We start from the raw sequence: 26,053 nt of genomic DNA on the forward strand, positions 1-26,053 counted from the left end.
CTTCACAGATCTGCCAGTGTCTTATTTCTCAAAATACAATCACTGCTGCCCTTGCCAGTTATTATAGCCCACTTATTAATGACCCCATCGTCCTCCTGCCAATGCCACTTGAAGCCCTTGTACCGAAGTGACCAAACTCTCAATTCCATACTTGTTCACCAACCCGAACCCTGGTGACATTTAAACCCAAGCTTAAGGCCCGGGGAACCTATTGACTTCATTTTCATTTCATTCAAGGCAAAGGACTGAAAATTTACACAAGTTTCTAGGTCTGCAAAATGCAGCTTCCCTTCCAGCGAGGCTTCTAGGCAGACTGGCATCTGATCCTAGATAAAACTAGGTAAAAAAATGAACACTGTCTTTTCTTACAAACAGCATGGTTTTAAGAAAACCTACACCTGCAATTTCATGTAAACATTGGTTAACAGTCCTAGGCATACAACAGAGAAGCACCATTCAAAATTTTCAAATGTTTGGCCTTACACCAGCTGCTTCCACTTCCACAGCAGAGCATTACAACAGATGAAACCCATATGGACTCAACCATTAACAATTCCAAACCATTTTTGGGGGGTTGTTTTTTTTCTTTAACAGAGAAAAGATGAGCAAAATTATCTTAACTGTATGTCAGTTTCAATGTGCCAACAGCAACAGGACAACAATGAATACTAAAATAACGATGCTCTGAAAATTTTCAAATGTACCATGTACAGTGATGCATGACTCCATCTGTGGCTTTCAAAGTATTAGTCGTAATAACAAGCCATTACCAAAGCCAGAGCAATAAATGTGTCAGTTTCACATTTTGCTGAAATCCAAGTGTCTCTCTGAACATCCCAGAGGCATCTGCTGGCAACCTAAAGGGAAAAAAGAGAAAAAGCTATTTGTGAACCTATAGACAGCACAGGTTTACTGTTTATTTTTCCAAGAACACATGACATTATCTAAATGATAATCTAATGATATTATGAAAGTTACAACTAGTAACAACAATGCAAAAGTTGAGTAACAACTAATTCCTATTTGATGCTAAATACATGTTCTTCAAAGTAAAGCTTCCACCCTGACAGATCCAAAAATCTCTACACCAAACCTCCAATTCTCTCTCATGTTTACTTGTTACACTTTAGCACCTCTTAAAAAGTAGTAGAACATGTCTGTGTGAATAGACATTAGTTTTGGGAACATATACAACTAAGAAGTCACGTCCCCCCACTCCTCCACCTCCATCTTAGTCCTGTGACTTGTGACCATTTATTTACTGGGCTCTCAGCTTTTTTGACAGTTGTTTTCAAAGCTAAACTGTGTGAACTGATTGTGGGAATAAACATATTCATAGGGAGAAAAAAGGTGACTCAGACCACTTCACTAATCTGTTTGCACCATATTATTTTCCATTTTCAAAACATATTACAAATAATGTTTGCTTACAATCATTGCCTGATCTGCCTTTTCCACAATTAGCACTGATACCACATATTTATAGCGGTCAAAGCCAAATTCCTTCACAGCCTTTAATATTTCTTCTGAGATTGAAGCACACAAGAAGGGACTAGAAACTCCATCGTATTTGTCTTGTTGCAGTTTATTCTATAAAAAACAATTTTGAAAGATCTTAGTTTTCATTCTGGTAGTCTTTTAGAAAGAAAAATATTTTTTTCAGTCGTTTTCATTAGAAGAACATGAAAAGAACAAGTAGAATAGTCAATATTGACAATGTTTGCCAACAGCAAAGGATGTGCTACTTTTACTCTGTTTTATCTTGTTTTTTGAAAGTGACACACATATCCAGCCAATCCCCATTTAACAATGAAGAGTGTATTCTTCTCCATCATCTGGGTTCAGTTCACAGGAAAATAGTGCTACAAATAATAGTTCCAAGTATACAAGGCATGTCTTCCAGAAAACAAAATTAAAAAGAGATGGTTATAACTATTCAAAGGATCACTAACAACTATGTATTATCTCAACAGACTGTTTTCCTTTATTTTTACCTAATTTATGCATGTAGCTGTCTGACCATTATGGACCCCAAGTATGTTTTATGTGATATTAGCAGAACTAATAGAATTCCTCAAATTTTGAGGTGATGATCTTTGACTAACAGACTATTTTGCAGGTTAGGGTACTTTGAACTCTACTGTAGCTCAATTTGATTTAAAAAAAGACAAGAGCTTAAGAAGATTCAGCTCCACCTAAACAGCACGTAACAAACTCAGCAGTGACCTTGCATAGGCCCTTCTGCACTTCACCCAAACGGAGCACATTCACATGACATTTGTATTTGCCAAAACTCAAAGACTGCAGAGATTTATGCATATGTTAAAGTTCCATAAATACCTTTGCAAGACAACCTACTTTTGCAATAAAATGAGACAATTTTTAGAAAATACTATACCATTAGTATTTCTTGAGCTTTGTCTCTTACTAAACAATCCCGAAATTTATTACGTGACTCTAGTCTGTAAGTGTTAATGGATATTGTCTTTGCCTGTTCTTCCACTGGAGCCACACTTAAAGTTTCGGATTGTGATCGTGACCGTCTTCCTTTCATCTGTACAAAATAATAAAAAAAGTCCACATCGCGTGTCAATATTTTACAATTTAACAGTCTCTAAATAATGCCTTATGGTGTACAGTCAAGAGGGAAAAAACAATAAGTCTAGGAATACATTAACAAAAAAACCATAGAAAGCTGTAAACTGGTTATCATCTTCTGGCTGTTCTAACACTACTGCTTTGCCTGAAAAAAAGAAGTGGTTGACTTCCACTCACTTTTGACTTCTTTTCCAGCAAAATCCAACTGAAATTTGCATTTAAACTCAATTAGACACACCATACTAGTACCCTGAATCCATTTCATCTTCCAAGTAAAAATACACAGATATTAACATATCCATCCAAGACTGTTAATCACAAGTTCAAGCTTTTTCGACAAATAGCCTACACAACAACCAAAATATGAACTTGGTTCATTCACCTTTCATTTTATTTATCCTCATTCCTTGTGAAATGAATAAACAAATGGCTCATGCATTGATGACTTTATTTGCTTTAAAAAAAAAAAAAAAGAAAATAAGAAAAAAAAAAGAAAACAAAAAGTTAGCTCCAATCTGCAAATCATTGTAATTTTTCTTGGAACTTAAACACAGATCTCTGAAGACCCAGTTTTCTCCCCATCCAGCCGTGTATTCTCTCTTCAACAGACATAACAAAATTTGTTCCTCTGTGAACACAAGCAACAATTCTGATGCTGCAGACAAAAGACGTCACCTGCTGTTCTCCAAGGCTGGCTTAAAAGAGAACTGTAAAATGATAGCAAAACAAGACAGAGACAGAAAAGCACAGGGAACCGAAGAGACCAAAATAAACACTAGAGGCACTGAGCTTCCATACCAGCTACCTCCTAATGAACCACTTTCAAGTTTTGCAAACTTTTCAGTCTCTTGCTCCACTTCCTGACTACAGCTAGAACATAGATGGGAGAAGATCATCAGTTCCTTCCCAAATGGGCAGAAAACAGTTCAAAGGTGAAATAACATCACATAACAGTGAGAAGTACAGAAAAAAACCCCATACACTTATGGATAATATAAAAGTCTAATGGGAATCATTTGAAGAGATGTGCTACTTAGGGGCTCAAAACTTTCAGTCTGAGGAGTTTAAGAGTAAGGGAAGAAATGCAGTTTCTTCTCTATAAAATCACATACACATTAGCCCTGTCAACACCAAGGACATTACCTACATGTCTCCTCCAGTTCCTTAAAACCAGTGATCTTGGCAGCCCTAGTGCAAATTGCCTGTAGGTGTTTGTCGCTACCACGCCAACTGCAAACAGTACTCGAAAAATGCTAGAAGCAAACACATTAGGCTGTGGACACTTACTGTCTTCTAACTGCAAACTTAGATCTCAAAGGACTACAGCCCTGACGTGCTCATCACAGGTCACCTAACCAAAAAAAAAACCCACCTCGTTTCCAGCTGAACTGCTCAAATGAGCACCCCAATTAATGTGAGTAGAAAAGAGGCTGTGAAAAGGGTCGTAATCCAAACAGCAATTCTTTGCTAACATCGTTCAGCTTAAGTCACAGCACTTTCTGCCACTTGAATTAGGGATAGAAGAAAATCCATGTCTATAGCACACAACTTCTAACAATGCTGCTACTTAAAAATTTATCTGCTGTTATTAGAGACAGAAGTTTTCATAATCATTTGCAAGAAGAAATTTACTAATGAGGTAGCCAAAGACCTTATTGATTTCTCTACACAAACGGCTAGTAAATAGGCCTACTTCTGCATACCACAATAAAAACACTGCGATTCCAAGTTTTAGCATGACATTGCAGTTACATTTCTGTATATTTGCACCCTCTGTGAAAAGAAAATCTCAAAAATTCATGAGTTGACTTTACTTTTGACCTTTTGACTAACAAAAGCCTGTTCTTATGTTACTAGACTCTACTACTGTGGCTTAACCTCGGATATTTGGAAGTAAGTATGCCAAGAGAAAAAAAGCTTTTGCTTTTTGAAAGAAATGCTCTTTGTTGATAAGCTTCTAAAAAACCCAAAACAGTAGCTATTAAACAACAGTTCTTGTTTGTTTCTTCAAAAGGGGCGCTGCTCTAAGTTAGTAGGCGTGCCCTCCATTGGAAGGACTGAACCACTGAAAGGAGGACCACCCTCCCCTTCCCTTTACCTTCGCAGCAGCTCGGCCTGCCGGTGCCTGAGCCAGCACGCCAGCTGCAAGGCGAGTGTGCACATGACACCTGACCAAGCAGAAAGAGGATGAGATACTCCAAACCACACACAAATCCAGCGGGAACAATATTCCTGATACAAATTTTCGCAAGATCAGACGCACCTTTTAATCTCACACCGAGCCCCACGTTCTTCCACGCACTGTACCCCCTTCCTAAGGACACCAAGCCCCTTCCTTCCTTCCTTCCCAGCCGAAGCGCTGCTGCAGTCCCGGACCGGCGCCCCCGCCTCAGTCGGGCATCGCCTCAGTCGGGCATCGCCCCGCTGGGCCGGGCCCGCGCCCGCGCCCGCGCCCGCTGCCCTCGCACCGCCACGGGCCCCGCCGGCTCAACCCCCCGGCGCCGCCTCTCGCCCTGCCGACGCTCACTGTGTCTTCATTGGCCAAGTCCTAGGGCTGCTCTCCTCCCTCCGCGGGGGCGGAACGCCTCGGCCGCTCGGAGCGCTGCCCCGCGGCTGCCCCGCCGCGCTCCCGGGAGCGGAGCGGTCTCGGCGCCCTCCCGCGACACCGCGCGTGACGCAGCGCGGGCCGCGCCGGCGCCAACGGAGGTACCGGCGGGAACGGAGGTACCGGCGCTAACGAGGCCGCTCCGGCAGCGGGGCCGCGGCCCCGGGCTGCCGACGGGGGCCCCGGGCTGCCGATGGGCGCCTTGGCTGCCGCCGCGGGCCCCGCTGGGCCTGGGGAAACTCTGCGGCCCGAGGGCGGCGGGGAGGGCAGAGAAGGGGAGGGGAGCAGAGCGGGCAGTTCTGCCCAGCGGCTGCCAGTGGAACCCGGGGCTTGGTGACCTCTCCCTCCAAAGGTCACCAAGCCCCTGTGCCTGGCCTGTTTTAGATAGATAATAGTAATAATGGGCGGTCCCGTGGTGTAAAGGAGAGCACTCTGGACTCTGAATCCCAAGGACCTGAGTTCGATTCTCGGTGGGGACCGTCCTCTGGCAGTTAAATGCCTCCCTGCCATCCCATCCAGTCAGATCTCGGATGCTCAGCAGGGTCAGCCCCAGTTAGTACTGGGTGCTGTGACAGTCCCGAGGACTTCACTGTCACTGTCCAAGCTCGCTCGGCCGTGGCAGATGGACCTCAGGACTTAAACGGTGGGGCCAGTTCTGCGCACGCTGGAAGCGCACACCCACGTGGGGAGAGCCCTTCCCAAATCTTCGTTCATGAAGTCTGGCCATACACATACAGTAATAATGATGATAATAAAGGGTGGCTGCGGTAGTGCAGGACTTGCTCTGGCATCCTGTCCCTGATGGTGACAGGGACAGAGGGGTGAAGCTAAGAGGCAAATTAAGGTGAAGGTCTGAATGATGCCTTATAAACATTTTAGATTTTTTTTTTCTTTTAAATAGCGGGTAGGTACTCCTGGTGGCAGCTAATACCAGTTCCCGATAGGAACTGTTACCCGTGCTCAGTGCTGATACTCATGTAAATATGTCATCTCTCCTTGAATCCATGAATTCAGAAATTATGTACTGTGAGAGTCAATTCTGCCACTTAATTAAAGAGGAAATAATGGTTTTAATTTAACTTTAATGGAATATTTTTTATTTGTTGAGGTATTTCATTATCAAGCATTTTCTTGTCTGATTAGGGAGGAAGCATGAGACTTTGAGGGGGCGTTTTTTTGTTGGTTTTTTTTTACTAAATCAGAAGCATTTTCTTCCCTATTAACATTGGCAGTTCTATCCTTGCAATTTTTTTAGTTCAAATGTGTGCTTCTGAAACAGTCCATCTTTCTGTTTAGACTAACCTGGAATTAACATAAATGCTTAGATTGTAACTACAGAATTCACATGTTCCTCCCCTAACCCCTCCAAGGATCTTTGCTGGTCATAAGGACTGAAGTTCTTGGTTGTATTTGAGTTAGCATCAGTTTTCCTGCAAGCTCAGAGGTTAGACAGAACACTTATAGATAAACTGGTATCTTTTGATTCAGTCCATCTTGTTATCAGTTTGGTAGATATAGCCACTCTGAAGTATACCATCCTGACAGTATAAAAACAGAGTGCTTCTTCCCCTCAGCTTTCCCAGGGTGGTTCTGGTCAAGAATTCCTTTCATCATTTGCATAGATGAAACCTGCATTTCCTACCTTAACAGCGTGTTTACAGATGCATCTGTGTATCTGTGCTTATGGATATGTTTTAATAATTTTCTTTCTTGTCGTGTGCTTTCTTGATACAGGGATTCTTTTTTTGTGTGTTAGTTCTAGATGGCATTGTCAAACTCAGTCACTACTTGTCTTTCTCAACCTGTGCACTATGCAATTTGCAAACTTGGATTTGAGAAGAAAGACTCCTATGATATTAATAATATTTTATCTGGAAATGGTGAAGTGTGTTGGCAAGCTATTACAGAACATGTGTGTTACCTTGAATCAGGTTGGTGTTCACCTGCTCCAGTACTGATGATACATTTAAGACCAATGCAGAATTTCAGTACAGTTCATAGCAAGTCTAGCTTAGTTATATTTTGTTACAGTACAGTGTTAGCTTTGTTGGTGGTTTAGAGTATATACAGTTAATATCTGTAAAGAGCTTTAATTTTTAATCCACATTTGTTATTTGGCTTTTGCTGGCTCCTAAGGTTTGTGTAGTCTGTAGCTGTTACTTTGCCTTCATCTTGGTTCCCAGCTGAATGTGTCTGTAAGATAAGGTTTCAGTTCTGCTTCTCTCCAACCTCATAGATGGCTTCTTCTGTGTTCTTTATATTCCTTTTGCAGTAAATTTAAAACACTATTCCTACTGCTGCTTCTGGTTTTGTTTCCCCAACTTTAGCTTGTACAGAAGCACCATTTGGTTTCTCTTCTGTATGTAGAATAGTTTATAGGGTTTTTTTAACCAAATAAAGCATTTATGTCCTAATGAACTCATTGAATTTTAATTTTCCAAATTGTATCATGCAAGCTTTGTTATTAATTTACAGACATGGTAAAAAGGGTACATGTTTCTGCTTCAAGGACTATCTTTCAGTAAACCAGAAGAATTTATTTTTCTATGAAAAGTGTCACATCAAAAAGAAATAGTGATACCACTCTGTAAGGTACCACCACATCCATCTGCATTCTTTAAAGGGTGTAAGTGGTGCTACTTGACTGGTCTTGCTGAGCCTGCATTAGCTTCCAGCTTGATTATGGAGAATTTCTGTAGAAATTCTAGTAGGTTCTTTCCATTTCAACAAAAGCAGAACATAATTAACCTATTTATTTCCATATTTTCTTGTGTTAGAATTTTGTTGGTTTTTTTATTTTGTTTGATTGGTTTGGTTTTGTTTTATTTGGAGATGGTGGTTGATCTTATGTGATTTTGCACTGCAGTTTTACTTTTCAATATCTGTGTGGTGTTTTAGACAGTAAATTGTGGTGTATTGTTATGCTAAAATAAACTGGGCAAAATTCGCTGTGCTAAATATATACATAAGCTGTAGCAGGTTTTATTCCTCATTAGATTTAAAATATTGGACCTTTGGGAAAGTTGGTATCCTAATCTCCTTCTGTTTTTCAATTTAAGATCAAAGTGTGGATTATATCAAAAGTATTCGATCATTAGGACCTGTATGTGAATCTGTTAATTTGCACTTCAGATCTCTGACCAAGGAGCAATTCATAATTCAGTATGCATCGTGGTTCCACTGGACAAACTGCACAGAGGTATAGAAGTCTCTGTTAACAATTTGTATTTTGGCACACGAACCCTTTCTGAAAGTCTAATGTAAGAACAAGAAAGAGATATCCGTGAACTGAAGTGTTCATAACTGTCTCAGTTTGAGGGGAAAAACCAAAATGTTTTACCCACAAGCAGGGGAGGGGCCTCCTCCTCAATAATCACACCACTCTTTATCAAATTTAAGAAAAGGAATTTTAATACAAGAAGGATAACTGCTATATATATATATATATATATGTAAACAGACTAGTGCAACCCACTTCCCCAACACCATAAGAGGAAAAAAAAACCAACAACAACAAAACCCAGCAGGTTTTCCTCCGGGAGAAAAGGTTATACTTAAGTGTCCTTGTCACAGCCCGCTGGCTGCAGAGTGAGTTTCAGTCCCTCTCCAGCGAAACAGACGAGCAGTGGGCTTTCAGATGGACTCAGTCTCTTTCCCCTGTGTTCCCCGTCCAAGAAGCAGACAGGTACGAGCAACCAGCAGCAAATCCAAGGCAGGTAGCAGCACGGCAGGAAAAAGTAATCCGAAGTAGGCAGCGGCAAGACAGCCAGGGAAAACCCCAGCAGTAACCAGCAGGGCAGCCTGCCTCCTTGGAGCCCCCACTCCCCCGTTCCGCCGAGCCAAGACTGAGGAGAATATCCAAAAAAAAAACCAAAAGAGACAAACCTGCCCCCACCCCAGCGATCACAGTTAACTACTTCTTTTGTTAACCGCTGGCCTGGGCAGTTAAGTGGCAGGGGAGAGAATTTACATAATAATCCCAAACTACAACATTATCCACCCCTAAATTCTCTTCCATGCCGATACTCTACATTAAACTTAAATTTTCTTTCAAATAATTAAGTGTTTACAAATACAGTAATATGAGTCGTTTACCCAGAGATAAGTTCCCCTTGAGGTACACATCGTGTCTCTCCATCTTCCTGCATCACCCACCAGGTGGAACCAGATCCTTGAGCAAAGACAACCCCACGAATGGGTTTGCCTTTGCCTGAGGCAGGGTTGATCCAGACTGTTTTCCCTAGCATACCTCTCAGGTGTATTACAGGGACTTTGTCTCCATCTACAGTGTGAAGGGGTTCTGATTGGGCAGGGCCGGCTCGATTGACAGAGCCTCTAGTGTTGACTAGCCATGTAGCCTTTGCTAAGTGTTGATCCCAGTGTTTGAAAGTCCCTCCACCCAACGCCTTCAAAGTGGTTTTCAACAGTCCATTACACCGCTCAACTTTCCCGGCAGCTGGTGCATGGTAGGGGATATGATACACCCACTCAATGCCATGTTCTCTCGCCCAGGTAGCAACTAAGCTGTTTTTGAAATGAGTTCCATTATCTGACTCAATTCGTTCTGGGGTGCCATGTCGCCACAGCACTTGTTTTTCCAGGCCTAGGATGGTGTTCCGAGCAGTGGCGTGAGGCACTGGGTGTGTCTCCAGCCACCCTGTGGTTGCTTCCACCACGGTGAGCACATAGCGCTTGCCTTGGCGGGTCTGTGGCAGTGTGATGTAGTCAACCTGCCAGGCCTCCCCGTACTTATACTTATCCCAGCGTCCACCATACCACAGGGGCTTCACTCTCTTAGCCTGCTTAATGGCAGCACATGTCTCACAGTCGTGGATAACCTGAGAGATAATGTCCATGGTTAAATCCACCCCTCGGTCTCGTGCCCATTTATAAGTGGCATCTCTGCCCTGATGGCCCGAGGCATCATGGGCCCATCGAGCCAAGAACAGCTCTCCCTTGTGCTGCCAGTCCAGATCTGTCTGTGATACTTTCACTTGCGCAGCTCGGTCTGCCTGTTGGTTGTTGAGATGTTCCTCATTGGCCCGATTTTTGGGCACGTGTGCGTCTACGTGGCGGACTCTCACAATCAGCTTCTCTACTCGGGTGGCAATATCTTGCCATATATCGGCAGCCCAGATGGGTTTCCCTCTGCGTTTCCAATTGGTTTTCTTCCATCGGTCTAACCATCCCCAGAGAGCATTGGCCACCATCCATGAGTCGGTGTAGAGGTAAAGCTTTGGCCATTTCTCTCGTTCAGCAATGTCCAGGGCCAACTGCACGGCTTTAAGCTCTGCAAACTGACTCGACCCACCTTCTCCTTCAGTAGCTTCTGCAACTTGTCGTGTGGGACTCCATACAGCTGCTTTCCATTTGCGATTAGTCCCTACAATGCGACAGGAGCCATCGGTGAAGAGGGCGTAGCGTATTTCCTCTTTTGGCAATTGATTGTATGGTGGAGCTTCTTCCGCACGTGTCACCTGCTCTTCCTCTTCATCTGCTAGACCAAAATTTTCACCTTCAGGCCAGTTTGTGATGATTTCCAGGATCCCAGGGCGATTTGATTTTCCTATACGGGCGCGCTGCGTAATCAGGGCAATCCACTTGCTCCAGGTAGCATCAGTGGCGTGATGTGTAGAGGCAGCCTGTCCTGACAACATCCACTTCAGCACTGGTAGTCGAGGTGCCAGAAACAGCTGTGCTTCTGTGCCAATCACCTCTGAGGCGGCTTGGACTCCTTCATAGGCGGCTAGGATCTCTTTCTCTGTGGGGGTATAGTTGGCTTCAGATCCTCTGTAGCCTCGGCTCCAGAATCCAAGTGGTCGGCCTCGAGTCTCACCAGGCACCTTCTGCCAAAGGCTCCAAGACAGGCCATTATTCCCGGCGGCGGAGTAGAGCATGTTCTGTATGTCTGGTCCTGTCCTGACTGGTCCAAGGGCTACAGCCTGAGCAATCTCATGCTTGATCTGGTCAAAGGCTTGTTGCTGCTCAGGGCCCCAGTGGAAATCATTCTTCTTACGGGTTACCAAGTAGAGAGGGCTTACGATCTGACTGTATGCTGGGATATGCATCCTCCAGAACCCTATGGCACCCAGGAAGGCTTGTGTTTCCTTTTTGCTGGTAGGTGGAGACATTGCTGTGATCTTATTGATGACTTCTGTTGGAATCTGACGGCGTCCATCCTGCCACTTCACTCCCAGGAACTGGATCTCTTGGGCTGGTCCCTTAACCTTACTCCGTTTGATGGCAAAGCCAGCTCCCAAAAGGATCTGGATGATTTTCTCTCCTTTCTGAAAAACCTCTTCTGCTGTGTCCCCCCACACAATGATGTCATCAATGTATTGCAGGTGTTCTGGAGCCTCACCCTTCTCCAGTGCAGTCTGGATCAGTCCATGACAGATGGTGGGACTGTGTTTCCACCCCTGGGGTAGTCGGTTCCAGGTGTACTGCACGCCCCTCCAGGTGAAAGCAAACTGTGGCCTGCACTCTGGTGCCAGAGGAATGGAGAAGAACGCATTAGCAATGTCAATAGTGGCATACCACTTTGCTGCCCTGGACTCCAGTTCATACTGGAGCTCCAGCATGTCCGGCACAGCGGCACTCAGCGGTGGGGTAACTTCATTCAAGCCACGATAGTCCACAGTCAATCTCCATTCTCCATCAGACTTATGCACAGGCCAGATGGGGCTGTTGAAGGGTGAGTGGGTTTTGCTGACCACCCCTTGGCTCTCCAGTTCACGGATCATCTTATGGATGGGGATCACAGCATCACGGTTCGTTCGGTATTGCCGACGGTGCACTGTCGTGGTGGCAATTGGCACTTGCTGTTCCTCAACTTTCAACAGTCCAACAGCAGAAGGACTTTCTGAGAGACCTGGCAATGAGTTCAATTGTTCAATCCCTTCTGTCTGTACAGTGGCTATTCCAAAAGCCCATCTATGCCCCTTTGGGTCCTTAAAATATCCATTCCTGAGGTAGTCAATGCCCAGGATACATGGGGCGGCTGGACCAGTCACAATGGGGTGTTTCTGCCAATCTCTCCCTGTCAAGCTCACTTCAGCTTCTAGCACAGTCAACTCTTGAGATCCCCCTGTCACCCCAGAAATAGAAATAGTTTCTGAGCCCACATGTCCTGATGGCATTAATGTGCATTGAGCGCCAGTATCAACCAAAGCCTTATACTTTTGTGGGTCTGATGTACCAGGCCATCGAATCCACACAGTCCAATAGACACGGTTGTCCCGTGCCTCTACCTGGCTAGAGGCAGGGCCCCTCTAACACTGATCCTGGTCATAGCGGTCAGAACCTTTTCTCGATGAGTACACCTGGGAGGTGCCCTCCTGTGGGTCAGATTCTTGCCCGTGGGAAACTGGGACTGCACTTACTCTCACTGACCTTCTTCCATTCTCCTTCAGTTCTTGTACTCGGGCTGCAAGGGCACGGGTGGGTTTCCCATCCCACCGTCCCATGTCTTCTCCATGTTTGGCCAGGAAGTACCACATCTCAGTTCGTGAGGTCTGTCCACTTCCTCTGGCTGGGGGGCGTCTGGCTCTGACTTCAGAGGTTCTCATTCGCACTGGTGCCACTTGGAGACTTTCCCTAATTTCCTCTCTGATCGCTTTTACCTCTGCAGGCAGCGTCTTGAGACTCTCAACCAATGTCTCTACAGCAGAAATACGGGCCTGCATTGGGCTGTGGGTCATGCTTTCATATATCCGGAGCTTATTTGCTACTGCGCCCACTGTTTCATGGTTCTCTTCCCTATACATGGATGCCAGGAAATCGGTGTATTCAGCTGGCCCCGAGCGTGAAAGGTCCCACCACATATGTGGTGTGCATCTGACCTTGTCAGGGTCATTATTGGCTTGCCCACCTCTTCCAAAAAGCACGTCCATCATTGCCATCTCCCTCAGACGTAAAATTCCTTCTTCCATCGTCTTCCAAGTCTTCCTAATATGATGTTCCTGCAGGATTTCTCTATAAACAAACTTCTCTCTTACACTCGTTAGAAGTCGTGCCCAGAGTGAAAGGGGCTTTGATTCCCTCACGAACACCTGTTCAATAGCCACGTCCTGGGCCAGAGCCCCCAAAAACCTGGCTTCAGCACCATCCAGTTGTAAGGTTTCACCCATAAGGTCCCAAACTCGGATCAGCCAAGTCAGGATGGGCTCACCCGGGTGTCGAGCAATGTCTTTCCGCAAACTACGGAGATTATCAAATGACAATGACTCAGTGATGATCTCAGGCTCTGGGTCTGCTTGCTGTGGAGGTGCAGCAGCCCCCTCATCGTCTGCTGGATGGTCTAATTTGGTCTTATATTTCCTTTTCTGAATAGGGGCAACTTCCATAGGCTTGGCCTGTCCTCCTGGTTTAGCCTCATCCTTTTCTCCCTTCACTGTGGCATCAGGGGTTTTATTCTCTCGCTTTTCCCCCTTCACTGGGCTAGGTTTCTGAATGCATTCTGGAAAAAACCCTGGCCCTACCTTCAAACATTCTGTAAGCTGCAGGGATACAACCCTGCAGAAAAACCATAAAGAGCAAGATATCTCTGGCATCCAGGGAGAATTTAAACATCTCAAAAGCTGTTGTAGCAGACTTGAATGGGGAATGGACAAAGGGTTGGGAGAAGAGATTCCCCTTTGTTCCTTCCCAAGGGTCCGTACTATTATCACTGAATCCCCAGAGGTAGCAGCTTAGGTTGCGGCAGGAAAACAGCCTGGAGAGCACCACCCACATGACATCCAAAGGCATCGAATTCATGGCACCATAAATCCAGAGTAAGAACTCAATAATAATTGCGGCTATTTGAGTTTTGCTCATTGATTTGTTGATAAGACTTAAACCTGCCGCTCCTTTTGGCATGAATTTGTACCAACAAAAAGCCAATATATTATACAGGATGGTCCTGATGAACCCTAAGCTCAAGACCCACATGGTGCCACAAAATAGCAGTTATCCTTCTTTGTTTACAAGCCCCACACGTTGGGCGCCAAGAAATGTCTCAGTTTGAGGGGAAAAACCAAAATGTTTTTACCCACAAGCAGGGGAGGGGCCTCCTCCTCAATAATCACACCACTCTTTATCAAATTTAAGAAAAGGAATTTTAATACAAGAAGGATAACTGCTATATATATATATATATATATGTAAACAGACTAGTGCAACCCACTTCCCCAACACCATAAGAGGAAAAAAAAAACAACAACAACAAAACCCAGCAGGTTTTCCTCCGGGAGAAAAGGTTATACTTAAGTGTCCTTGTCACAGCCCGCTGGCTGCAGAGTGAGTTTCAGTCCCTCTCCAGCGAAACAGACGAGCAGTGGGCTTTCAGATGGACTCAGTCTCTTTCCCCTGTGTTCCCCGTCCAAGAAGCAGACAGGTACGAGCAACCAGCAGCAAATCCAAGGCAGGTAGCAGCACGGCAGGAAAAAGTAATCCGAAGTAGGCAGCGGCAAGACAGCCAGGGAAAACCCCAGCAGTAACCAGCAGGGCAGCCTGCCTCCTTGGAGCCCCCACTCCCCCGTTCCGCCGAGCCAAGACTGAGGAGAATATCCAAAAAAAACCAAAAGAGACAAACCTGCCCCCACCCCAGCGATCACAGTTAACTGCTTCTTTTGTCAACCGCTGGCCTGGGCAGTTAAGTGGCAGGGGAGAGAATTTACATAATAATCCCAAACTACAACAATAACTAACTGTTTTTCTCTGATACTTAGTTGCTTGTAGTTTTCCTGACTTTGTAACTAGATTCCATATTGGAGAACATAAGATGCTTTGGGCCTGTTCTAAACTAAGATTGTAGGAATTTTTTTTTTCTTATAATGTGTGCCTAGTATCAAGTTTTACCTTATAAAGGTGTTGTGGATAATTTTTTTAGATGTAGGGCATTAAATATCAAGAGATGCTCTGGGAAATTTGTCTCCAGGTATCTGGTTTTTTATCTCCTTGGCGCAGTTTTCTTCCTACATTTTCATAGCAACTCTCATGGAGAAATATTTGGGTTTCTCTGTGGTTTTGACCATTTGATTTTTCCTTCTGAATATTTAACACAACATTCTTCCTCTCCCCATCATACAGGTATTTCTTGAAGTATTTGATGTTCTACAATATACTCAAACTACAGAAGTTGCTCTTGGTTTAATGAAACTGACGTCATGCTTGGAGCGAGCCTTGGGTGATGTAAGTGCTGGGATGAAGAGTCTCTTGCAGATCTGGCTTTATAAGATGGGAGTGAGCTCTTGGATTTAATTGCATATTGACAAAGTGAAATTAGCCTTTACTGCAGTAGCATGCTAATAGCCCAGGTGCATTTTGAGTTGAACAGAGGTTCTTTTCTGGATCCAGTTGTACTAATCAAAGCATCATCTGGGGATCCTTCACCTGTCCTGGTAGAGTTGCTTTTGTGAGTGCTGGTACTAACTACTTTATTTAAAAAAAGAGGAGAGTTTGATTAATCAGCAGATCAGTAGATCTTTGCTACTTTGATTTATTTAACTGAAACAGAGAGCAACTTAGCTTCCACAGAAGATCTGATGATGTAGTGACTTCAGTGAGGAGAGGCATGCCGCTGAAAAAATGGCCTTCTTCCTAGGCAGGAGGGAGCAACAGCTACTCAAAGAGTATTTGCTGCTGGGCTATATTATGCACAGATTAGTTAAAATAGCTGGTTGTTAGATACCTATGAGGAGCTTTGGAGAAGGACAGAAAGAGAAATGAACTAACTCACAAACAAGTTTGCTCAAGTATGGGGCATGGTAAATTTGAAGTATCAAAAAACTACCAAAGATTGGAAAAAAACTGTCAGGGAGAATAAAAAGAATAGAAGGCATGATAGCAGTTGAAACTAGAGATGCTGAGATTGCCCAATAAGGATAAAATTTAGTTTAAGGAACAGCCTGCATCAGAAGACAAAGCACAAGTCTCCTTCCTTTAACAATGACAAACCCTATAGATTTCTAGCGTAAGAATGAAATATGGTGTCCTTTACAGTAGAGTTTGTTCCCATAATTACATGCTCTTGTTGTGTTTTACTGTTTTTTATAGGTTGGGTTTTTTTTGGAAGTGTAGAACATTACATGTACAGACACTGTGAAAAGCCTAACCATAGGAACATTAAGTAGGATATCTACTCTTTTCTGCTATGTTGCCTAAATTTTAATTTGTCATGAAATGACAGAATTTAAAGACTTTTTAAGGATTTAATGGGTTGTGTTTGATTAGTGTTTTTACAATAATGAAAATAGTTAACGGGTGAAGTAGTCAAGTTATATGTTTCAAATATGAAGAAGTATACTAAATTATTTATGTTATCTGTTTTGCCCTCTTTTTTAAATAGGTATATTTACTTAAGGGTAATGATTGCCCCTTCCTTCTAAGGGACTTGCTTGCATCTGAGCAGCTCGCAGTTGTCTTTGGACAACCTGTAGTAAGTGCATAGTTTTGAAATAAATAATATATACCAAGCTGGTTTACTTCTTGCAAAATGGAAAGTTACCAAGCATAGCCTTTACTTGTACTGAAGAAGAGTTTGCAAATTCTGTATGTGCTTTATAAATATCACAATCTGAGAGGGGGTGTGGTGGGTATATGATTAAAAAAAATAGTGAATATTGTAGAGGAAATAGTTTTAAAGGCAAGGTCATAAGTTCTTATTTACCTTTCCATATGAAAAACGTACATATGTAAAACTTCACATATCTGCCAAGGTGACGAGCAAGCTGCAGAGTTCACCTGCCTCATTCTTAGTTGCCCTGCTCAAAAATACACACCCTGCACTGGCTGTTTCTAATAAGCTGTGTTCCTCTTCACCACCAATGTAGTAAGATGCTTTATAACACTTACTATATTGGAATTTTTCAAAAGGGAGGAAACTAATTTAAAAAAAAATAAAACCAAACAAGAAAGCCCAAAAATATTGGTGACATTTACACTGTTGTGTAAACAAAGTTGGTGGATCTTGCACACGCATTTTTACAAGTGCTCATTCTTTGTTAGGACAAAATATTGGGTGTGAAGTTGTGCTGCTAGCCAGTCTACTAGTGTCATAAGGATTATTTCTTGAATTTTGATTGCATGTGGAATATTTAAATTCAAACAATTGAAAAATAAACCAAATTTTCCCATTTTGTTTGATGGTGGTCTGGGAATACAGCTTTGAATGCAAATTCTGTATTTCATGTGAATTTGCATTCACTTACGGTGGATTTATACTGCAAGAAGTAAGAGCTAAACTTGTTCTCATTTGTTTGCCTGTTATAATTGTTTGGAATGTTCAATAACTAATTTTGTTCATTCCACATTATATTCTATAGCCTGTACAAGTAAGCTGAATGATTTCCTTTCAGAGAATGCTGGGAATTGCAAATAGTGACTTTCTGTTACTGTGACAAACTGTGGCCAGTCATCTTGACAGTAGACATTGTAGTTTTTCAGTAACTTCTTAAGTTTTCTGTCAGGAAAAGATAATCAAAGTAAGAAAGATAATAACTAATAGATTTCTTCATGCAGTAATCACTTTGTTTGTTAATTAGATGAATGTGCTTAGAATATTCATTGGATCTCCATATGGTCTGAATCTTCGTAATGTTTTGTGGCATGGATTTGCATCCCCACAAGAAATTCCTACCAAGTAAGTTACCAAAAAGAATCTCATTTTCCTACCAGTTAGACCTGTGAGTGCTTGAAAAATCATTAGTAAAACTTGCTTCTGTCGTGGGGAAAACAAAAAAATTGTCCAAAGGTCTCTGTCAGTATCCTGGTAGATTTCCCCTGCTGCTGTTTCTTCTTTTGGAAATGGATTTCTATAGAACAGTTCAGCCATTACCAGGACCAGATGCTTTTGTACTATCAGGGAAACAAGAAAGCTTAACTTTTTTTGAAGTCCTGTCACTTCAGTGAGGAATAGCTTGGAAAAACAGACAGAGGAATGGGGTAGAAGGAGAAACAACAGTAGCCTATATGAAATATAGTGATGCTTTTTTCCTAATTCCACTCTTTCTTTCATGCTTGTGAATGCAGTTAATTATTAAGTGTCCCTGCTTAGATGAGAAATGTAGGGTTTGGTTGTTCTTCCAAAGAGTGAAAAAACCCTTTCTCCCTAATTCACAAATGTTGATTCTTTGTAGAAGGTTTCTTTGTATAAGCTTTTCTAATATATTATGGTATTCTCCCTAGATATTCTGCTATGCTGCTGTTTTTAACTGCAGGATTGGGCCAGTTATTGCAGACTTATCTTCTGCAAACTGAATGCATTTTAGTCCATCGACCTTATGTGATCTTCATTAGCTTAGAGGAGCTTGATGTATTTCCAGGCAAGTATTTAAACATTAGTAAGATAGGCAGTTCCACTGACTATTGAATCAAAAAATACAGTGTTCTAAAATAATTGTATCATGTTGAAATGTGAAACATGACTGCTTCTAAAAGACTTCAATTCTATGCTCCTTTTTTTTTTATTATGAGAGTTGCCTTTTAAAATCCAACTTCTTCCAGAATCAATGTGTTCCAGCTGCAAGGTTCCCAGCAAAAATGCTCTGAGTCTTACAGGGAAGGTAGTGTTGAAACAGAGTAAAGGATGGTGATAATCTTTCAGTATGCTAATGCTTTTCTCAGGGAAGGGCTTGAAGTCACATTAAAACTGTCTCATCTCTCTGTCTGCAGAACTTATTTGATTTATTTCTACTATTTTTAAAGCAACAGCACCGTATGGGGGATCTTGATGTTAGTGGTGGTCATGGTCAATTTGTGCTACATAATGAGTTTGCCAGTGGAACATCTGTCCATGGAACTGAGACAGGGCTTTTGGGAACCAAATCAAGCTGATAACATTCAGATAATTATGTAGTATAAATGCTTAAGCTGTCGATTTGCTTTGAAAAAAACACATACTGCAATAAAGTCACACGTACATTTTAAGCTTTCTTTTGGATGTGAACTCGTGAGTTTCATTACGTAGTAGCACTGAGGTATGAAGTGTTAATGTATCATGCTGAGTCAACACAGAAAACTGATGAAGTAGGAACAATGTGCCTATGTCCAAATGTTCATCCTACTGTACAGATTTTGACTGAATATTAATTGTTAATTAATATTACACTTTTTTAAAGTATTTGAAATAGGTGGAGAACAAGGCAACAGAAGCTGGGTCCAATTACTGTCTAGTCTTTTAATCTCAATTAAAACCAAACATGACTTTTTAACTGTTTTTACTCTGTGATTCTCTATTATCACCACAAATGCAATCTTACGTACTCAAATTCTGATCCTAAATATGGCTACTGTTGTACTTGGATAGTTAAAATAAATTGAATAACTTTTAAGTCGATGTTGTTTTGTTAACTTGTAGATCTTAATAATGAAACAGTTTCCTTAGCTGAAGAACTTGTAAAACTGTCCAGTTTTGTATTAAAAACAATGTTACCATTTTGGATTTCTGCTTTAACAGCTTTCAAGCAAAGCAGGTAAGTCAAACTTCAAGTTATTTTCTAATGGAATATAAAATTAATATATTCTATGTTTATATATCTGCATTTGCATATTCCAAAGCTTTTTACTGAATCTGCTACTTAATGACATATAGTTATGCACTGTTATGGTGATGTCTCAGAAAATTTCTCTACTTACAACTTTGTTTTGTGCCAACTGAGTGTATTTTGAAACCCAATGAAACCTGTTAGAGATGGAGCAAAAAAAGAAGGGGAAAATAAACCTCCACATGTTAACATTTTTTATTAAAAAAGGAAAAAGTGTGTTGTTTTGTTTTTCTCTCCCATGCTCCACCTTTCTGTAAGTTATTCTAGTCTCTGAGCTTGAATTCAGTGGTCAGTGTCTGTCTGGCACAGGTAGTCATTTATTGTTTGTTTACAATGTGCATTATAAACAAATTTTTTTCTGGATCATTTGGCATGAGACTGTAACTGAGAAACAGTTGAATGGATTTTATTTAAAAAGGAGAAAAAAACCTTGCAGATATCTCTGTAATTTTTCAGGTATGCTGACAGTGTGATTCTCTTACTTCCTCAGCTGGAAGCTGGACTTAGATTGCTCTTCACTACAACTAATAAATGTCCAAATCGTTTGCTAACAGCTGAGGTAAAAGTTCTGTCTGAAGTCAATTATGATTTAATGCTTACAATACTTGCAAAGTAGTTATTCTAGAAGCATAGTGTCTATAAACATTTGCAGATATGCCCCCAAAAAGTTTCAGTCAATTGTGGAACATTATTTACAAGTTTGCAGTTGAGATTCACAAATGCCTTTAATTTTTTTTTAAATGTCTGCCAGGAAAAGGGACTGAAAACGTAGTTGAAGGTTAGTGTTCAGGAACAGTAGTTTAGGTTTGAAAGTAGACTATGATATATTTATTTTAAAAAGCTCAGCACAAAATCCAAAAGTCCTTTTTTTCATTCCTAAGGGGGCTTTATTGCTATTGATGCACCTCTGGTATTTCATGCAAATGAATAAATAGAAGTTTCATATACATGTGTGGTTAATATATTTTTGTTTGAAATCAAATTACAGTAATTATCTTTTGTTCTAGTCCTCTGCTCTCTACACTACTTTTGATGAGGTACTGTGACTTTTATTTTTTAATATATATCACCATCAGAATTTAAGCACATGCATGTTTCCCATTACTAGAGTTCAGAATGCACTTTCTTGTGTTGGATAAGATATTATTTTTAACTTTTTTCAAAATAAAAGACGATGGACAGTAAACATTTTAAATTTTGAATCATCCAGAAAATATAAAAATTAATGCAAATTGTAATATATAGACTATTTTCTTCTAAATGTTTTTTCCTTGAAATTCTTCACTCCACAGAAACAAAACATTCTGTCATTTTTCCTAGATTCAGTTATCAAAAACAAATACAAAAATATATTGCAAGCAGAAATCCTCAATTTTTCAAGTCTTTTGAATTATCTCAAAGGGTTTTTCAGTAATAATTAGGGACCTTGATTTTAGAGTGGGAGAAGTAATTGCATAAAATTAGGAAAACTTTAGTTGGTGTTTCTTCTTTAATTATTTGGCTTTCATCATATAATAAGTTTCTATTCAAATTGCTTTTTTTCCTAGATGCTAGCAAAGTATTTGGATAGTGAAGAAATCAACCAGCTCCCTGTAGTTCTTGGGGAGCCTGCCATGGCAAGTGTTTTGAAAGTTTTGTGTGGTTTTTGTGGTTTGTGTTTTGTCCGTTTTTCATGGGTTTTTGGGTTAGTTTGTTTTTTAATTTAATAATATCTTTATGATCATGCCTAATATTTATTTATTTCATATAGCTTTTGTCCAACATCTTAGAACCAGAAGATTGTTAGCTGTTTTCATTGGGAAGTACAAGCTATGTTGAGTTAGAATATAAGACTACCTTTCTTTTTGAAGTATAGGTGTCCCAGAAGTACTTTTCTTTAGAATTATAAAGTTAAGCTGAATGGAGCAGAAGAAGAACTGTTACCACACACAGTGCAATTTCAAACTTATTTCTGATTGCTTCTGGGACACATTTTGCATTCTCTGGGCAGACGGCACAAAACCGTAGCTCAGACTTACCAGAGCACATTCTCCATCTTACTGCCCAGAGACAGTGAACAAGAAAACTAGGGGTGTTGAATTTAGAGATCTTTTGGAAGTGTAGGGGACATCTGAGGTTACTGGGCTGTTGCTAGAGGCAGTGGGGCTGTGGAGGGCTTGGGACAAGGAAATCTGTTATTATCTCTCAGAATATAGCATGTATGTTGGGTTTGAATTTCCTCAGAAGCTACCAAGATGGATTAGTTGCGCTTTTGTTTTATGTTAAAAGTATAGTTTGCATTTTTGTTCTGAATATCTGAAAGCCCCTTTCCTATAGATATGATCATATGTTTGTCTTTCAGGGATAGTCTATACCCTGAATATATTCAATTCTCTGTGAATACATATAGAATATCATTCTGTACACTTGATGTGTGTTTCCACAGGAATTTCTTTGGGATTTCTTGAACCACCAGGAGGGCCCACGTATAAGAGATCGTTTAAGCCATGGAGAAATCAATCTACAAGCATTTCCCAGAGCAGTAGCTAATCAGATAGTTGCATTTGCAATTACTCTTCTCTGCAGATTCTCAGATGAGGATATGTTATCTTTTAAGGTAGGGACCAGTACTATGTTCTCAAAAGATTATTTTTTTCAGTTCTTTTGGATACCAAATATGATTTGAAAGTTTTATGACTCAATCTTTATTGGCAGCTGCTTTTTGTTGAGATGAAGTATTCATCCAAGTAAAAAGTTCTGAAAGTATGTTTTGCCTAGTTTTGTAGTGAAGTAAGTACTGAAAGTTTTCCAAAAGATTACCCTTTCTTGCTGTACCTTAATTTGTTAGCTTAACCAGTCCTTAGTCACATGGCTAATCCATAAATTATAGTCATTCCACTTAATGTTGTCAAAATGTGGTATCCTGTTTATCTGCGGACTTATCCCAAAGGTACATGTAACAGCTGCAGTTTATCCACTGAGATACATAGTTATTGAGAGCTTTTTCTGAGACACTGTAAATAGTGGTGGCTCACAAATGTTATTTGTATCCATACTTATACTGTAAATTTCTAAACACATTTTGTCTAGCAATATATTTCTCAACATTAGCAATTATTATATTTGCTCTCCCCATTTCCCTATTTATATTTGGGATTACTTGTTTCAATAGCATACAGCTACCTGTGAGATAAATCTTTCATTCAGAAATTGCAGCTCTTTTTAGTTTCTCAAGATGTACTGCATGCTGCTACATTGAGACTACTTTGTTGCTTTTCTGTCAGCTGCTGGCAGGTTTCATAGTTAAAATGTGTGAAATTAAGCTGTAACCACTCACTGTGCTGATTACTTCTGTCTGCATTTGGAAGACTAAAGTAGTCAGTGATTGTCACACATTTGGAAGTCTTTATTGATGTCAGTGCTATAGGTGGCTTGCATAAAATGAAGTATAAGTCTAGGTCTGTGTATGATTAGAACACTTTAAAGAAACTGCTGTGTATTGTCTGTGATTTTGTAAATCAGGAACACATGGTCATAAACCCACTGATGGACTGTGCAAGTTGCTACCAGTCTCGATTTCATCCAATTTCACGACTCAAGAAACAGGTAGGTACTTCCATCTGTGAAAGCATTTTCATTGTTAAAATTGTGAATCCTTAAAATTAGTCTGATTGTTTTCTTGAGCTTTGATTATCCTAAAAAATGTTAAATCTTACATATTTTTAATGATTTTTTGCTTTATCTTTCAAAACCTGCTTTGCATTGTTATGGTAGTTCTCTGCCAATCAGTGTAATGAACTGCTTGAGGATGTTCCTCTCTTGATTGGAGTTTGCAGTACTTTTACTTTTCAACAGCATTCAAACAGAATGTTTCAAAGTCATGTTCGTTAAATTTTTTTTAAATACAGTAGAAATAAATGTAAATTAGTTTATTCAGATAATATTTTAGCACAAAAATGTAATCAAGACTTTCTCCCCTAAGATAAACCTTAACAACTGATGTTGGCTTATGCAATTATGACTACTTATTTTTTTCTAAAATGGCCAAGAATAGTGAAATACACTAGCCTGTCTGTCAAAGGCAACACTTTACAAAACATTTTTCATGATGTGTTTTTGAGGTGCTGGAATGTATGAAGAGCATTCACTCATGGTCTAAATTGCTAACAGTGCCTGAGGAACAAGTTCAAACAATCAAAGGGTATGTATATGCTATATAAGATAATTCTCTAGATAGTTATGAAGAATGGGATTTGAGATGGTGAAATATCTCTCCAAATACTTTACCAGAAAGATGACAGACACTAGAGGAGTTATGAGAAGACCCCTTTGTTCTCTTTAGCTAAATCTGTACTGTGCACATTAGTACAGATACTGTAAAATCTACAAACAGTGTGCTAATTGGAAGGAATGAGAAGATACCTGAAACACAGAGGTGTTAGTGACTCCACATTCTGTTTCAGAAGAAATGGTCACCAAATGTAAAACAGAAAATAATGCCTTATTCTGAAAAGCACTTGGTAACCAAAACAGTAGAAGACTTTACATAAGATATTAGTTAAAAAAATAATGTAACACTCTTCTTATTTGAAAAAGAGGAAGTCATTAATATCACTGGAGAAAATTGTACTTGTTTAGAGCTGAGAGATGAACATACAATGCATCTATCATGTATTCAGTGTACTACAGGATTTTGATGAATTGAGAATTGATTGAGGCGTTCTGAAGATTGCTGAGACTGAGAAAAGGTTAGATTTAGTTGGAGAAATAAAATTATGCTTATAAGATGGAGGGAAAATAACCACAATATCAGAGAATGAAAACTGAATACACTGCTATCCAAAGCAAATCTGCATCTTGATCTATGCTGTTTGAGAAATAATAAGTACTACACAGTTTTATCATCTCAAATGTTAATTGTTTTCTTTTTTAAGGTTGGAAGAAAATGCTGAAGCTAGTACTTTAATTTTGATGTTATCTGAAATTGCATCTCAGTTACTGCAATATATACCCCAGAATTACTGTAGTTCAGATGACCCAATCAACAGTGTCCTAACAGAGAGGTGAGTTTGACGTCCTCCTGGTTCCTGCTGTCAGCTTCTACATGCAGCCCGACATAAGAATTCTCAAAGCTAAGTTACTAACTTCCCTGTTTTCAGAACAATATGTGAAATGTTACATGCACTTTTCTAATGTTGCTTTTGATTTAATCTGAAAATTTTAGTATTGCATCTGAGCATCTTCTTCAAAATTAAGATGGGACATTGTAGATTTGGGAATTACAGTAGCAATTTTACTTAGAAATGAACATGAAAAAATAACCATTTTTCTTTCAGACTGGGAAAGCAAAATATTTTAAATGTTTATGTACTGACTAGATTAGGTTGCTTTTAATCTCATTTGTGTGCTAAAATTGCTTCAGAAGTTTGTTTCAATGTGCTTGGTGTTCTAGCTGTGTGTGGCATTCAAAATGGTAATACACCACTAAATAATTCTTTCTTACCTGCTTTAATATCAAGATTCAGAAATATAAGATATCTTGTAATATTTGGTGTTAGACTTCAAGGTGCGTTACTTCCAATCATTCAAAACAATGACTTTTAATTGCCAGTCTTAGGCAGCCTTAAGACTCCATGATTGAATGAATGTCAGAAGAAAACACTCCTAATCAAACCCGTTAGGCATGAGCAGGATAGTGCAAAGATGATTTTACCTATTGCTTTACTTCCATAATGTGTGGGCCTGCTGTTTCCTACCCACCAATCTGCAATTTTCTCATTTATGAAAAAGAAGCATAATTACTAAAGTGTTAAACTTTATTCTGGAGTTTTCTGCCTTTATCACTTTTAGTCATTGTTGTTTTGCTGTCTCAGAGATAATTTGAGCATGAGGGAAATTAAGAAACACTTCTATAAAAACAACGTTTAAAGTGATGTGTGACATATTAGGGTAGCAGACTAGAATATGACAGCAGAAATATATTTGTGTGCTTTATCAAAGCATGATTTGGTGTGGTGTTGATAAAAAAATGGCCTCAGCACCTGCATTTTACAAAATGTTAAGTCTGCTTCTTGTTATGCCCAGAAGGACCACACACTAATGGGACTGCTAATTAATACCATTTGTTTCAGTGAGTTTTATTATGAATGTTAATATGTTATGAGTTGAACTACGGTGGGAGGCTTCAACCACAGTCCTGCTGTGATTTGATGTCTTCAGTATATCATTTCAGCCAGGCAGTTTTGTTTATTGTGGTTTTGTTTCTTTGATCTGAAATAGGAAACATATTCATCACCAGCAGTTTTGCATTTATATTCAGTAGAGTAATAGAGAACACAATCACTAC

General features: G+C 40.3%; 2 protein-coding genes across 11 annotated transcripts in view; one reads left to right on the forward strand and one right to left on the reverse strand.

Annotated features, from left to right (window-relative positions):
* Positions 1–5,266, reverse strand: DYNLT2 (dynein light chain Tctex-type 2). 4 transcript variants are annotated; one of them, XM_071549495.1, is made up of 5 exons: positions 5,126–5,266; positions 2,981–3,052; positions 2,399–2,554; positions 1,432–1,590; positions 1–857 (listed from the first exon to the last, which is right to left on the reverse strand). In XM_071549495.1, exons 3-5 carry the CDS (start codon positions 2,552–2,554, stop codon positions 747–749), a joined length of 426 nt encoding a protein of 141 aa, XP_071405596.1. In that variant the 5' UTR covers positions 2,981–3,052; positions 5,126–5,266; the 3' UTR covers positions 1–746. The 4 variants fall into 4 exon arrangements, with proteins under 4 accessions (XP_071405596.1, XP_071405595.1, XP_071405597.1 ...); XM_071549494.1 differs by lacking the exon at positions 5,126–5,266 and adding an exon at positions 4,862–5,105; XM_071549496.1 differs by lacking the exon at positions 2,981–3,052.
* The window catches only part of ERMARD (ER membrane associated RNA degradation), a 23,470-nt gene continuing 2,579 nt past the window's right edge, over positions 5,163–26,053 (forward strand). The window contains exons 1-15 of one of the 7 annotated variants that reach the window (XM_071549490.1): positions 5,163–5,322; positions 6,938–7,134; positions 8,263–8,402; positions 15,275–15,376; positions 16,533–16,622; positions 17,728–17,825; positions 18,371–18,507; positions 19,542–19,656; positions 20,185–20,287; positions 20,736–20,765; positions 21,276–21,344; positions 22,154–22,324; positions 23,230–23,313; positions 23,829–23,908; positions 24,642–24,770. In XM_071549490.1, the coding sequence (XP_071405591.1) occupies positions 6,966–7,134; positions 8,263–8,402; positions 15,275–15,376; positions 16,533–16,622; positions 17,728–17,825; positions 18,371–18,507; positions 19,542–19,656; positions 20,185–20,287; positions 20,736–20,765; positions 21,276–21,344; positions 22,154–22,324; positions 23,230–23,313; positions 23,829–23,908; positions 24,642–24,770 (1,517 nt within the window). In that variant the 5' untranslated portion in view covers positions 5,163–5,322; positions 6,938–6,965. The remainder of the gene's footprint in view (positions 5,323–6,937; positions 7,135–8,262; positions 8,403–15,274; positions 15,377–16,532; positions 16,623–17,727; positions 17,826–18,370; positions 18,508–19,541; positions 19,657–20,184; positions 20,288–20,735; positions 20,766–21,275; positions 21,345–22,153; positions 22,325–23,229; positions 23,314–23,828; positions 23,909–24,641; positions 24,771–26,053) is intronic. The other 6 variants (XM_071549486.1, XM_071549487.1, XM_071549488.1 and 3 more) reach the window with 6 other exon arrangements.

The sequence above is a fragment of the Pithys albifrons genome, chromosome 2, assembly GCF_047495875.1.
Source record: "Pithys albifrons albifrons isolate INPA30051 chromosome 2, PitAlb_v1, whole genome shotgun sequence".
Taxonomy (NCBI): domain Eukaryota; kingdom Metazoa; phylum Chordata; class Aves; order Passeriformes; family Thamnophilidae; genus Pithys; species Pithys albifrons.